The 15,446-nt window shown below is 51.9% G+C and overlaps 1 protein-coding gene across 1 annotated transcript; it reads right to left on the reverse strand.

Annotated features, from left to right (window-relative positions):
* Positions 1 to 1,190: 1,190 nt before the first annotated feature.
* Nlrx1 (NLR family member X1) lies at positions 1,191 to 15,446 on the reverse strand. The gene is made up of 10 exons (XM_021171651.3): positions 15,215 to 15,446; positions 13,007 to 13,128; positions 12,424 to 12,493; positions 11,963 to 12,051; positions 10,888 to 11,507; positions 9,491 to 10,312; positions 4,842 to 5,437; positions 3,945 to 4,031; positions 2,473 to 2,724; positions 1,191 to 2,013 (listed from the first exon to the last, which is right to left on the reverse strand). The coding sequence occupies exons 2-10, from the start codon at positions 13,074 to 13,076 to the stop codon at positions 1,692 to 1,694; spliced, it is 2,928 nt and encodes a 975-aa protein (XP_021027310.1). The 5' UTR covers positions 13,077 to 13,128; positions 15,215 to 15,446; the 3' UTR covers positions 1,191 to 1,691.

The raw sequence follows: 15,446 nt of genomic DNA on the forward strand, positions 1-15,446 counted from the left end.
AAGACGCTGCAAGGAAGCATTGGGGTAATGGTTAACAGCAATGGGACTTATTCTCTGCAAAGTGCGATATCGGTTCCTTCTGCCCCCAGGTCTTGCGCCCTACCTTTCTCTTACGACTCTCAGTTGCTCTTATGCACAACAAAAAGCAGGTTACTGTCATCTCGAGCTGGGGGCAGTAGGTATGAAGGGTTAAAGGAATTCGAAGGCCCAGCAAGAGCAACCTCATCCCAGGTTCTCACACCCGGGCCTTCCAGCAACAAAGTTATCTAAAGATACTTGAGCCTCTCCTTTTGCCTATCAGACTGTTCAAACAATGGATCTCAAAGATTGGAATTCCTTCAGGAATCTTAAACTGGGGAAGAGAAAAGATGAAGCCCCGAGGCCAGCCAGAACTTGTCTGCCAAGAAGAAGTTTCATGAAGTTTGGACAATTTGTCAGGCCACCGAGTTGGATGGACTGGAACAATCACTCAGTCCTGACGGCACTGCTCAGCACACTAAAGTCCAGGGGTGCACCCTGAAAGATGAGCTCTTGGGTTGGGATTGTCACCAGACCTATTTATTTGTTCCTTTCCCAGGGTGACCACCTCAAACAAATCTCTTTTCTCTGCTTTCCTAAGCTTTAATTTTGTTCATTTATTTGTGTGTGTGTGTGTTTGCATGCATGTGTGAATGAGAGTGATAGGAGAGAGAGAGAGAGAGAGAGAGAGAGAGAGAGAGAGAGAGAGAGAGAGAGAGAATGAGAGAGGGGGGTGCAGAAGGGTGCAGTTGCTCCACAGAGGCCATGAGGGTATTGGATCTCCCCACTCACCCCCACCTCCCTACCCTCAACCCATCTCCACCCCTACCCTCCACCCATCCCCACCTACCTCACCCCACCCACCCCTGCCTTCATGTGGTTGCTGGGAATTCAATTACTGTCCTCTGGAAGAGCAAGGCGTATCTGAACCTGCTGAGACATCTCTCCAGCCCTTCTTCTCTGCCTTTTCACTATTCTCTTTTTAGCTTACTGAGCATGTGTGACAGAGCTCAGCTTGATGGGGATGCCAGTGGCCAGGCATTAACACCGAGAACTCCAGCAACACGACGCTACTGCCTGAGTCTGGTGGCCAGGGGCCATCTGCAGTAGAAGGTAAACCAAACTAGCCCTTTCTTGGAAGCACCAGGCAAGGAAGTGGAGACCACAGGGGGTGGAAGACACACAGCTTTTTAATAGCAACAAGGTGGGCACACTTGTCCCTAGTAGCCTTGGAGCCATCGATCCTGTGCATTTGAGGCTGGGAAAGCACCAGTGTGAGGGCACTCTGTGTCCAGAGGTGAGCGTAAGGCAGGATGGAGAGCTGTCCAGAACATCTGCTGGCTGGCAGAACCCCCCAGCATAGCAAACACAATCAGAGGAGGAAGAGGCAAGACTGGCGGTGGCATCACAGCGCAATGTGGCCACTAACATGCCATATCCTTGGTCCTTCTAGGCTAAGGGAGAGGTGACATGTTCCTTATCCAAGTCCAACATCAATTCACCGCATTTGACCTTGGGAACTCTAGGCTGGACTTGTTGGGGGTGGGGGCAGCACAGTTTTACCCATTGCTTTGACCGAAAAATTAAAGGGATCTTTCTGGAAGGAGTTGTACAAGCCAGGAAGCCACAGAGGGAGCCAGTGGTCCCACAGCTCTGTCACAGCAGTCACTGTCTCAGTGTCCAGAACCTCCCAGCTGCTCCAGAAGAGTCTTGACCTCGCCCTCCACTCGCAGAAGCTGAGCCTTGCGCCAGGGATTCAGGGTGGCGCCCCGGCTGTCTTCCAGATCACGGAGCAGCAGCTTGAGATGCCTCTGGACCCGGAGCGGGTCCCAGCTGTTGAGGTTGCGCTGGACTTCACTAAGGATCACTGACCAGTACTCAGACACCGCCGTCCCCTCTGTCAGCGAGGCTACGACCCGGGCACCACCTTCACCAGAGCCCCCCAAATCCCGCAGGACCTGGCGGCCCTCTGAACTCAGCTCATTGAAGTAGAGGCTGGAGAAGAAAGAGATGGGCGGATGTCATTCATCAAGGGTTTTTGAGAAGAAAGGCCCAAGGTGGATAGGCAGAGGGCCAGGAAGCCTTACAATTCCCTACAGGCTAGGGAATGGGAGGGGCCAAGCATGTGTAATAAGATCTGAAAACGAAGCTCAGGTGGTAGAATGCTTAGAATGCACAGAGCCCTGGGTTCACTCCCTAGCATCGCAAAAAGAATCTGCAATAAGCCAGAGGCAGAGGTAGAAGCTGATGGAAACATATGGTGTGACCAGAGACAGCAGTCCTGGGAGAAATGGTGGTAGGGTAAGGACCAGAGGACTTGGGTTAGCTCAGCACTCAGCAAACTAGGCTCAAAAAGGGAATACAGAGAGTAGGTTCATGCCACCCCCAAGGTAGGAAGAACACACTAAAGAGAAGCAACAAGCAGATTGGGACGAGACCAGGAACAGGACTTACTGCAGCAGCTCCAGGGAAGGGTGCTCCCGAGCAGCCTTAGCCAAGGCCAGAGCCACTGTGTCACCAGCACCGTTGTAGGCCACGTTCAGCTCCTGCAGTTGTTTGTTTCGGTCCAGTTGGGCAGCCAGCAGTTCCAGTCCCTCGTCTCCAAGGTCAGTGTGCAGCAGAGACAGGTGTGTCACCGAAGTGTTTCCTGCCAGCCCATCCATCAGTAAGCCCACACCAGCTGCTGTCAGTGGGTTGTTGGAGAGCCTAAGGGCCACAGACAAGGCAAGGTTGGGGGGAGGGCATTGTAGATACTCAAACTGGGTGTTAGGACGTTGGCCAAAGGGGGCACATCTGGGTTGGAGGCCAGTCTGAACACAGAAATGGGGCCCAGGCAAAGGGACAGTGAAATGAAGAGCGGCTCCTGCCCAGAAGGTGGGGGGGGAAGCAAGTTGACTCTTCTCCCTCCCTTCTATTTCTCTAGCATCCTGCCCCCCCCACCCCCACCCCTGCCCCCGCACCCACCCCCAGCTCTTCTGTTCTTATTAGTCGTTTTACACCTTCCTTTACAGCCTCCCCAGCCTTTGGTCCTCCCTCCTATCTGGTCCACCCTCCTCTCTGGTTCCATCTTTCTACTGTCACATTCCCCACCCCCTTTTCATTAAAAAAACAACTACAACAAAACATTTACTTATTCTGTGCATGTGTGCCTGTGGGAATGAAGTGGGGGAGGGGAGGGGAGGGGCTACGGAGGTCAGAGGACACTTATGGGAACCGGTTCTTTCCTTCCAACCAATATGTCAGTCCAGGGGATTAAACTCAGTTTTTCAGGCTTGGCACCAGCCACTTTCACCTTCTCAGCCATCTCACCAGGGGTCCCCCTTGAGCCCCCTTCCTTCTTCCTCATTCATCTCTCCTGGTTCTCATTAGAAACAGGGCCCCCCAGGCATCCTAGGAAATCAGCCAACACCTTGGGAGCAACTAGAGAGTACCCAGCATTATGATGAGCCTGCAGGGATAAGGGATTCTGTTGCCAGGCAACTGGCCCAGGAATTACTGCAGCCTTCCTGTCCCCCCCCCCGCCCCCCGCTGATATTATCCAGGAGAAAGGCTTTCTTAGCACCCACTCTGGGTGTCTTCCTTGTTCCTTTATATTTATTTCCATTTGTTTGTTTGTTTGTTTGTTTGTTTGTTTGTTTATTTGTTTGAGACAAGTTTCTCATGTAGTCCTGGCTATCCTGAAACTTGCTCTATAGACCAGGGTGGCTTTGAACTCAGAGATCTGCTTCTCTGTGCCTTCCTAGTACTCAGATTAAGGTTGTGTGCCACCACCTTGCTCCTTTCAGATTCTTGTGATGGACCTGGGCAGGGAGCCAGCCAGGGCCCAGATACTCTCTTTACTGGAGCCAGGGCAGCCTCTGTTCTCACCACATCTGAGGCCATCGGAGCCCGAGCCTCCCACCAGGCCCCTGCTACAGGACACTCACCTAAGAGTGGTGATCTGGCATTGATCGTGTAAGAGTAGGTCTCGGAGGTCTCTGCAGGCCTCAGGGCCCAGATTGTTGAGTTGCAACCTGGAGCAGAAGGTGGCCGGAGAGGGGAGGCAAGAGACCAAGCAAGCAGGTCAGCATGGGGTCTTCCAATGGAGCGTGCCTCCTCCTTACCAGCCTGCTGCCTACTACCCACACATTCCTTGCCCCCTGTTGCTCAAGTGGCCTCTGCCCAGGAACTTCTCCATCCTGCCCTGCTGTGCTCTGCTATGTTTGTGGAGGTTTGTGGTTGTACTGCAGGAAGAAGGGAGAGCCTTTGAGAGAGGGAGCCTGGTTTAGGATCAGGTAGGGAAGAGATCTCCACTTACAGAGCCTTAACTAGACTTGGAGGGCTTTGGTTCCCAATACAGTGGATTGTTGTAAAGCGGGGGCCTCTCCAGGTGCCTTCAGGGCCTTCCTGCACACAGCTGTCTCCTTCTCTGCTCTTCTGCCATGTTGCAATCCAGCCTCAGAGAGCTTTACCAGAAGACGAACCCACGCATAGCCTTTTAGCTTCCAAAACTGTAAGCTCTTTCTCCTTCCTTTTTCTTGAGTCAAGGCCTTAATATAGCCCAGGCTGGCCTGGAATTCACTATGTAGCCCATGCTGGACTCAAACTCACAGCACCACTTCAGCCTGTTTTTTGAATGTTGGGATTACAGGTGTGTGTTGTCTGGCAGACCTCTTTTCTTTAGAACGCAGCTAGCCTTTGATTTTGTTACAGCAACAGAAAGCCACCTCATGTATGACCCCTGGCCCTTCTTCACTCCTTTGGCCTCCCTAGTATGTTCTCTCTCCTGCTGCCCCTCCCACCCTCTCCTCCCTTCACACCGGTGCACAAGGACTAGTCCTCACCCCAGTTTCCGGGCACGCAGGAGGACAGGCATGAGAGTGTGCAGCCCAGCCGGATCCAGCTGGCAGGAGGCCAAGTTCACCTCATCCAGGGGGTGCCTTCCACTTCCCAGTACAGAGGCTACCACTGTGCACTTGAGGGGTGTCATGCGCACCCCTGCTAAATTGAGCTGACGTAGGGAGCCCAGCACCTCAGCTGAGAAGCGCTGGTTCTGGAACTCATAGTGGAAGAAGAGATGGTCAAGAAGCTCCGAGGGGGGCAGCACCTGCCGACCCAGCTTCCCCAGCTTCTTCTTGATGGCCTGGGCATTCTCCAAGGCATCCAGGTTCTTGATGGGACAGCCAAGCTGAGCCAGCACTGCCCGGTTGTGGGCAGAGAGAAGTCCGCCCATGAACATGGGGAAGAGCTCAAAGACTTCATCCTCAGAGGGTTCATCTGGGTGGCGCCGGGGGCCCTCCACACCCAGGATGCTGGCACCCATTTGATCCAGAACATCGTCATTGTAGTAGTCTTCCTCTCGGAACATCTCCAGCACCATGGCCTGGGCCACTGCCTCCCGGCTCTTACTCACCATGCGCCCAAACACTCGCGGAACTACCTGGAAAAGAAGCATGAGAGGGGGTGTAGCTCCCGGAACTACGGGGGGGGGGGGGGGAGAGAAGCATGGGATGGGGTGTGGCCTTCCAAACGTCAATCAAGCCTCCAAGGTTCAGTTCAAGAGTGATACACAGACTGTTCTAACCTTGGGGTCTCCCCCTGAACTCACAATATCATTTGCAGATCGGACGGGCTACTACGCCTTGCTGGGACACCCTCCATGGCTTCCTGCTGCCCGTAAGGCAAACTCCAAACATTTAGCCTGGAATACTTGTCTCATGCATCCAGATGTTAGGGATCTCTTCCTTTTGCCCAAGTACCAATTCATTTCCCAATCCAGGAGGTGGAGAGAAGAATAAATACATACAGTTGTCCCTCCACACACAGTTGGTTCTGGTTCCCTCAGGGATATCACATACGCCTGGATGCTCAAGTCCTTTACGTAAAATGAATCAGTATTTGTGCATATAACTTATGCACGACCTATTGTATATTAAATAAGCTCTGGACTACTTGAAATGCTTGATACAATGTAAATGCTAAGAATAGAATGGTTATGTGGTAGCTATTTGTGCTAGATAAACAGCACTGTATTGTGTTGAAAAGGACCTGTGTATGTTTAACACAGGTACCTTTTGTGGGGGCAGTGCTGAGGATTGAGCCCAAGGGTTCACGGGTGCTAAGCACATGCTCAGTCACGGAACTACAGCCCACTCCGTTTACATTTGCTTTGGTTTTAGTTATTTTTATTTTTACTATTAGGTGCATGAGTACGGTACCTGCAGGTATGTATGTGCACCATGTGTGTGTGTGGTGCCCGTGGAGGTCAGAAGAGGACATTGGCTCCTCTGGGACTAGAATTATGGATGGTTGTGAGCCACCACATGGACACTGGGGAAAGAGCCCAGGTCCTCTGCAAGAGCAAGTGCGCTCAACCACTGAGCTGCCCAGCTCCCTAGCTCTTTGCATTTCTTTTAAAGATTTTTTTTAATTATATGTTTGTGTGTAGGTATTTGCATATGAGTACAGGTGCCCAAAGAGGCCAGAGGAAGTTGGGCCTCACCAAGACTGGAGGGACAGGTGGTTGTGAGCCACTTAACATGGGTGCTGAACTCAGGTCCTCTGCAGAGGCAAAAGAATTACTTAACTCCTGAACCATCTCTCTAGTTCTCTGAAATCTTTTTTCAAATCTTTTCCTCTATTGAGTTTTTGTTTTCTTTTTCTTTCTTTCTTTTTTTTTAATAGGCTCTTGCCAAGAAAGAGTGGTGAATGCCTTTAATCCCAGCACTTGGGAGGCAGAGGTAGGCAGATCTTTGAGTTCGAGGCCAACCTGGTCTAGAGAATAAGTTCCAGGACAGTTAGGACTACACAGAAGAAAGAAAGAAAAAAAAAAAAGACAAGCTCTTACTGCTGGAGTCCACACTAGCCTTGACTTCAAAGTCCCCCTGGTTTAGCCTTCAGAGTACAGGGATTACAGGAAGTTGACACTAGGCCCTGACGGTCAAACATTTTCTTGTTCCTGTTCCGGTTCTCCTCCTCCTCCTCCACCACCACCTCCTCCTCCTCCTCCACCACCACCTCCTCTTCCTCCTCTTCCTCCTTTTCCTTCTCCTGTCCTCTCTAGGGAGGAGATCTCGTGTCCCAGGCATGACCTGGAATCATTATGTAGCTAAAGATGTCTGTGAGTTCCTGATCCTCCTGCCTCCACCTCCCAAGTGCTGGGAGTACACACACACCACCACCACATCTGGTTTCTATAGTTGCAGTCTGCTATAGGATGGAAGCACAGAGATGGAACAGCAGGTGTAAGGGCTGACTCTCCGGCATGCAGCTGGAGTCCAGGCCCCATGTTATAAATATATCAATACTTCCAACATCCTCCTCATCAGAGCGACGGTGGTGATGATGTGGCTCCTGCCGCTTCGCAGTCCCCTGCAGTCCCCCCTGCCGACCTCATCTTCGTCCTAAAGCTTCACCCTGCTCCTTGTGCTCCCTTCCTCCTAACTTTTCTTGCCCTCCTCACCGTGTTGAGGTTCTCCCTCTTTCAGTGCCTCCACATGTCTAGAATGTCTGCCACCCCAGTTGTCCTCTTGGCTAATCTTATGAAAACTAAGTTTAAACGCTCTTCCAGAAGGTTTTCCTGACCACTCGAACCAGGGCCGTCTATTTCTCTTAGAATATCGGAACTTCTCTCACAGGCATTCATTTTTCACTGCGTGGGCCTGTCGACTTTTGGGTTTGGTCTGTGAAATCAGAAAAGTCAGGAACCTACAGAGTCATTGCTTAATTTCCCCACAGACCTAACACGTTGCTCAACACACAGCAGGGCCTGAAATATTGAACAAAGCCATGAGTTACATCTGCAGAGGTTTGCCATGTCTCTGCCCATCCTCACAAAGAAACCACGGTGTCTGACGGCACCTCCTCCCATCTCCGTTATTGTTCAGCTTTCAAATGTGAGGCTCCTGTCTCGGATGTGATAGTACTCAGCATTGGTCTGGGGACAAAACCAGAAACTGTCACCTTGTGAAGATGAGTGACTAGGACCAACATGAAGGCAGCTAAGGGTGTAGCTCAGTGGCAAAGCATTGGCCTGGCATGTGTAGGCCCTGGGGCCCAACTCCCAGCTCAGAAAGAAGAGCTATACAGAGAAACCAGTGTTAACCAGTGTTCTGCCTTCTCAAGACCAGTTCCTGACACCAAGGTTAACCAAGGAAGGAAACAGCTTGACAGAATCACAAACCCTGAGCTCAAATCCTAGCTGCTCTCGCTATCAGTGTGATATCAGACAAGTTTATGTACCTAAGTTTTCTCTACTCTCTATATGTGTATGCATGTTTGCAGGTACTGGGGGGGGGGGGAGATGCATGTGCACATGTGTGCCAGAGATTGATCACAGGAATCGTCCTCAATCACTCTTTTATCATATTCTTTGGGGTCAGGGTCCCTGAATCGGATAAAGAGCTCGCTATCCAGCTGTTCTAGGATCCTGTGTTCCAGCCTTCCAGGGGGGAAACTATGAGTTTCCCTGGGTTCTGGAGATCCCAACTGAAATCCTCGTGCTTGTGCCGCAAGCATTTCAGCCATTGAACCATCTCTCCAGCCCCATTTCTTTAAGGTAAAAAGGGATCTCCAGACTGCCAGGGCTGATTTGCAAACAGCGGACAGACAAAGCAGAAGCATCTAAAGCGTCTGGCAGACGTCAGCAGAGACCGGCAGCCCCCATCCCTTAGGACCATCCCGTATCCGCCCAGCTCACAGCATCGCCCTCAGGCCTGCCGGCTGGTTTCTGAAGTGGACCTGCACCCAGGATGGACCATCCTAAATCAATTACCTATGTCATTCATCCTCCCTGTACAGATGAATAAATGTTATCTGCTTTATAACCCTGACTCCGGTGATTGAGTTAGGCTGAGTCATTGCTCCTGGGCCCTGACCGCCTCTGAAGGAGCAGGCACAAGTGAGTTTCTGGGCGTGTAGCTCAGTGGTAGCACAGTTGCCTATCATGTGTAAAGCCCTGGGCTCCATCTCCAACACCACAAAAAGGGGTGGTGGGGGTGGGGTTTCTGGGCCTGCGAACGAGACTGTATTGACCTCCTGTGCCTCCCAGTAGCAAAAGTTGGGAAGAATGAAAGAAAAAAAAATCCTTGTTAGGAATCTTTGTGAGATTGTTTCAAAAGTCCTTGTTACCCCAATTCCCTTCTTAGCCCCCAAGCCTTCCTGTGGCTTCTTTCTCCTCATTCCTTAGGCCTCAATCCCACTAAAAGCCAAATTCCCAGAAGATTTCCATCTATGCAAGAGGCAGCCTCCACCCACTGGGAGAAGAACAAGGAGTGCATACAGACGCATGGGATCTTGGGAGGAATAGCAAGGGGCATGTGTGTGTGTGTGTGTGTGTGTGTGTGTGTGTGTGTGTGTGTGTGTTCAGTGATATTGGGTGTGTGTGTGTTGGGTAGTGTTGAGTAGTATTAGGTGTGTGTGTGTTTGGGAGATGTGCGTGCCTTCTGATGTGTGTGTATGGGGCAGGGGAGGTGTTGAGGGCAGGAATCATTACCTTGAGCAAGTTGAAGAGCAGAGGCAGAATCCGCAGGGGCAACAGCTTGGCCACAATGCCCAATACCAGGCTGACATCTTCCCCAACACGGCCCACAAACTCAACCACTTCTTTGCCCACCCGCTGCAGGGCCGTCTTGCGCAAACCAAGCACGATGTAGAGGGCAGCCAGATACTCCTGCATGGCGGGCACGGTGAACACAAAGGTACCCAGGTGCCCTGGTTCCACACATGGGGCCAGGAAAAACCTCAGGGCATCCCGGCGGAAGATCTGGAGCAGTTGAAACTCTTCCTCTGTCTTGATGCCAGCTTCCAGGCAGCCACGGACATCCTCTTCAGAGAAGTAGGTCTTTCGGGATGACACGCCCTCATAGGCCAGCTTGCCCATAGTCCGGGCTGCATAGGACATCAGGGATAGATTGGACGTGTGGGTGCTGTCCAGTGTTTCCCCACTGAAGTTCAGACGTAGAAAGCTGGTATAGATGCTTGTGAGGGTCTGACCAGCAGGTGTGGGAGCATGCAGGAAGTGCAAAGTAGCACAGACAAGCCAGCAATAGGAAGGCAGAAAGCAGGCTGCGGCAATCTGGTGGTGCCCCTCCAGGTTCCGGGAGAGCATTTGAATCAGGTTGTCTCGCTGAGCTGGTGTGACTGAGACACCGGCACCCCCAGCACCGTACCCACAGTCAGGCTGGTTAAGGCGGAGCTGGAAGTAGAGCTTCTGCAGGTTGGTATCAGAGAAGCCACAGATCTCACCATAGCGGCCCACGTACTTGCTAGGGATGCGGCCAATGGTGGAGGGTCGGGTGGTTACCAGAATGCTGGCCTGGGAAGGAGATGGTTAAAGGTTAAGAAAGAAATATCTGTGTCTCAAGAAACCTGACTGTCTCAAGCCCCTAAAGATGGAGGGTCCAAGGATGAAGAGGATCATAGTTATGGACATTATTACTAACAATGCTGGGCATGGTGGCATACACCTTTAATCCCAGCACTTGAGAAGCAGAGTCAGGTAGATCTCTGTGATGTAGCCCTGGCTGTCCTGGAACTCACTCTGTAGACCAGGCTGGCCTGGAACTCAGAAATTCTCCTGCCTCTGCCTCCCAAGTGCTGTGATTAAAGGCATGCACCACCATGCCCGGCCTGTCCAAAAAATTTATATCAATGACTGGTTATCTACTATGGCCCAGGGCACTGAGCTAAGCACTTTATATGTGGTATGTCACTTAACCTGTGTAGAATAAGAATAGAAAAACACACAAGTTTGGAGAGGAGAGAAGGGCCAAGATGAACAAACCCAGGCACTGTTGTCCTACACAACGACCATGTAGGGCAAGAATGTAAAATTCCTCATTGGACAGGTTAAGGAACAGCAGTGACAGGACATAGCAAGGGGCGACCCACCTCGGGAAGCATGTATTTGCGCAGCAGGTTGACCATGATGGCAGCTGGTGGCCCGGGTTCCTCCGGGTCACTGCAAAGCCCTGTGCCTGCCAGCCGGAAGTCAAGGTTGAGGCGCTCCAAGCCATGGAGCACAAAGAGCAGGCGGGATCCCGCAGCAGTCATCAGAGGCAACACCTCCTTCAGGGGTGTGTAACGCTGGGTCACAAGTTGGCACAGGGAAGCTGGGGTGGAGCCCAGGGATGACAAGTCCTCACAGGAGAAGGGGATGAGAAGCTCAAAGGCAGGCAGTCTCCCGTAACACCAGTCTAAGACCATCTTGCGTACCAACGTGCTCTTGCCAGTACCCACGGTCCCATACAACACCACGGTCTGCACGCGTCGCCCACAAGCATCCGGGTCAAAGAGCTGAGACAAGGCCAGTGGGGGGAGGCCTGCCTGGGTTTGCTGATGCCCCGTGGCCAGCTCCGTGGACGGGCGAAGCAGCTCATCTGGGGTGCTCTCTCGGATCACGGGGTCAACATGAACTGTGTCTAGAGCAAAGGTTGGTCCAAACTGGCGCTCCTCTCTGGGCAGTCGGCTAAACCATTCGATGAGGTTCCGGCGATGCCTTTGGATAGCTTCTGGATGAGAAAGCAAAGGACATTGGTCAAGGTAAAGGACTAGAGGTGCCGGCTCTTCGGGCTAGCCCGGGGTGGCTATAGGTCAAAGTAGGGAGTCAACACAGAGAACTCTGAGATGCAAGGACCCGTTGAGGTGTAACCACATAGAACTAACTCCATTAGCCAGTAGGTTACTCAGAAAGTTTAGAGCCCTATGACAGAAAATATGGAGTCTTTGAACAAATTATGCTGAACCTGGGATGACTGGCTTCCTGACACCTGGCTACTGGACCCAAAGTTGTCTCAAAGTAGGGAGAGAATGTCTCTGACAGTGCTTTGTATATGGTCCTTGTGCACAGTGTGATTGATGCTCAGATGACAGGAGGGAGGGGAATTGGGAGTAGATGATGGTGGTAGATCCTCTGTGCCCGTCCTCATCCTCCTAGGCACTTCTTCCTTCCACACCCCTCTTTTACCTGTAGCAGAGATGCTCCTGAACAGCTGCCCATGCCTCCCTGGTGGGGGAGCACTGTCTGCCGAGTTTCCATGATGACGGATAAAGGCCCTGAGAGCAAAGACAAGGGATGGTCTGAGGTTTAGAACTGGGGTTAACCCTGGCATGGGCTCAGTCCAGTCCAGTCTGCACTTTCTAAGATGAAGCCTGGACTCTTGCTCTTCCCAAGGACTGAGACCTGGCCTCTCCAACCCTAATTGCTGCTGCCTGCTTGAGACTCAGACAGACCTCTGCCAGATCGATCCCATTCCCCATTATTATGTACCTACATGCTCTAAGCTAACTTCCTCTAGATCCTTGGGAGTTGCCCTGTACCCTTCCCACCCCAAGAAACCCAACCCTCTCTCCCAGGAGACCCTGACCACTCCCATCTCCTAAGCTATGTCTAGCTGTGTCCTGAGGCATGACACTCCCAGGTCTCACCTAGGGAGCCTCAGGGGATGCACCCCTTTAAAGGGCCAGCTCCATTGGATCAAGAAGGAGATATGCTCATCTGCAGAGAGAAAAGAGAGGCAGCATCTGCAGGCCCATCCACACACACCCCTCCGGTGCTCACCCCGACATTGACATCAACCCCCCCCCTCTTATTTGCTCTTATGGTAGCATGTGCTATTCCTAAATAGCAATTATTACATAATCTTCTCTTTAGCCATATGATTATTTGATTATCATCCATTTCCCTCTCCATGAGAGTAGGACTCACATCTGGCTCTGTCACAATTATATACCAAGAACCTAACCCACGGTCTGGTGCAGAGCCAACATGCAGCTAATGTCTTGGATTAAAAAAAAATGAGATTGAAACAGCTAAAAGAGGGCCAGCTCTGCTCCCCTTGTCTAAGATGGGGGAGGGGGAAGAGGTGACATGCCAGAGGACCCCAGCTATATTACTACACAGCTGGAAATGGTGCACCTGCTGTGTCTGGATCCCCGCTGTTTTGGAAGCATCCGGACCCAGATGCAGAAAGGGGCGGGGTCAAAGCAGAAAACTCCACTTCCTGCTTACCTGGTAGCTGGGGTGTTCTTCCCAGGCCAGAGCCCCAAGAGGTCCTGGGCAAATGGTAGCCCCACCTCATCCTAGGAAAACTGGAGCCTGGAACACTTAGAGCCACTTTCTTTCCTGTTGCCCTGCAAAAAGAAAAGTGTGAGTGGGATTGGCAAATGGTTCAAGGGGTAAATACTCCTGCTACCAAGCCTGAGGACCCACATTCAATCCCAGGAACCTACAGGGTAGAACTGTTCCCCAAAGTTGCCCTTTGACCTTTGCACACAGCCAAACTGCACCCACCATAAACAAATAAATAAACATATAAAAGAAAAACGTAAGAACAATAACGTAAATTTAAAAAAAAAAACAGTACTGTGAATGTATGGCCATCAAACCTCCCCCATCACACACACACATTCATACACACATGTGCATACACACACACACACACACACACATACACATGGCACATGCAGCACACATATACACAGAGACAGGCACATGCACTGACAGACACACACACATACACATGGCACACTCACACATACAAATATACACACATACAAACACATACATCTCTCTCTCTCTCTTTCTCTCTCTCTCACACACACACACACACACACCTCTCTCTCCCTCCCTCTCTTGTTTTCTCTCGAACCCTTACCCCTAGTATCTAAGAAGGGGCCATCTCCAAGAGAGGCTCAGCCCTTCCTCATATGTATAAAAGAAGACTTTGAAGCCCTGCCCCGGCTTCTAGCTCTCCTCAGCAAGGATAATCCTAACCTGAGTGATTCTGTTTTATCTCCTACCAGCTCCTGCCTGGCACTGGAGTTTCACAGCTGCCTCTGCCCCGAGTTCCAGCCCAATCATCTGCTTTTAGGTTTTATTTTTGCTTGACTGCTAGCAAGCTCAGATAGGAGCCCTGTGCTCACTCGCAGGCCTTTTCTGAGCCTGGCTTTTTTCCCCCACTCATCCTTATTCATTTCTTTCTGCTTTTGTGCCACAGCTGAGTTTTAATGGTTGTATCACTTTATCATCTCTCTGACTTTTATGTAAGCTGCCTGTAAGGCTGGCATAAATAATAAATGGATGTGTGAATGAACTTCCTGCTTGACACAAGGATGTGCCGCCTCTGCCTCACACTTCAGCCATGCCAACCTGGCCTTGTCAGCCCCCCTCCTCTGTTTACTTTGTGGCAGAGCTCCCCCAAGCACTGGATTCACACACTCTTCCCTTGCTCCTTATTCGAAGCCTTCCCCCACAGGCAGCGGTGGCAGTCTTACAGATCTCTCCCTACTGCTTTTTGCCAGCCTCTTCATTTCATCATTTCAGAGAGATCCTTCCAGACCTTACAAAACCCCACTTCCTCGAGTCCTCTGTGCCTCCACTGTTGACCTATTCCACTCCCTCATCCCCTGCAGAAATCAGCTCCCTAAACTCCTAAGCTACTTGACAGCTACGAAACCCAGGCCCACACAAGCTATTTTTCCAGGTTTGCCCCCAGCCCACACCTCATCCTCCAGGACTTCTATTGGATTCATGCTCTCACCTTCCTAACTCAGTCCCTATACTTTGATTAGCATCTCCTTTATCAGAATCCCAGACACTCTTTGAAGATACTGCTCAAGGTACTCTTTTCCAAGGAGTCTATTCTGCCCCACCCCACCCCTCAGCTAGCTCCTTGACAAGCGTGTGCGGCTAGGCCTGCATGGCTTCCCTCACTGACGCTAGGGCAGAAGGGAAGCAAACTTGGGAAGAGGCTGCATTGAGCACAACTAGCCAGAGCAGGAGCTGGCTGAGGTCTTGAGTGGGCTGGAAACAGGAGACCTGGGGACTAGAGAAAGGTCCTGAAAACCTGGCAAATCCCAGGATTGACATCAATCAGCCCCAGGTCCACTGAGTCAAGACGTGCAGGGTCTAGGATAATTCTCTAATCGAGCAGTTGTCATGGCACTAATCAAAAGAAAGAATGCAACAAGAAGTTGCAGAGCTCCTCCACCAAACTGGGTCCCAAATAGCTTTCCCACTTCCACTTGGCTTGGGGGCGCGGGGGGGGGGGGCAAAGTGAAGCTGCCAGTAGGCCTGTATTCAGCGCCCAAGCTCAGGCAGAACCCCCAGTGCCACTTGCCCGCTCCCGCGACCCAGCTGCCCGGCTCTTGCTTCCGGGGCCCAGCGCAGCTGTCCAGCCGGGGGCCGGAGGAGCGATCGACCCAGTTAGGCCTTTACCCAGGTTGCCTAGGCCCTGGTGCCCGTCGCCGTGGCCCGGAGGGAAGGAGGCCGGCGTCTCCCGCTGGCTCCCAGCTTCCCCGGCTCGCTCGGCACGGCGCGTCTAGGCCGCCTCCGCCCGCCAGCCAGCGCGCAGCCCGGCCCACTCTGGCACCCCTCCCGGCCTGGACACTGGAGCTCACTGAGCAAAGACCCGCAGAAGTGGGGTCGGGGTGCTGGCGTGGGGCGGAGA

Source organism: Mus caroli, unplaced genomic scaffold (genome assembly GCF_978045245.1).
Source record: "Mus caroli unplaced genomic scaffold, Mus_caroli_1 scaffold_11, whole genome shotgun sequence".
In the NCBI taxonomy this organism is placed as follows: Eukaryota; Metazoa; Chordata; class Mammalia; order Rodentia; family Muridae; genus Mus; species Mus caroli.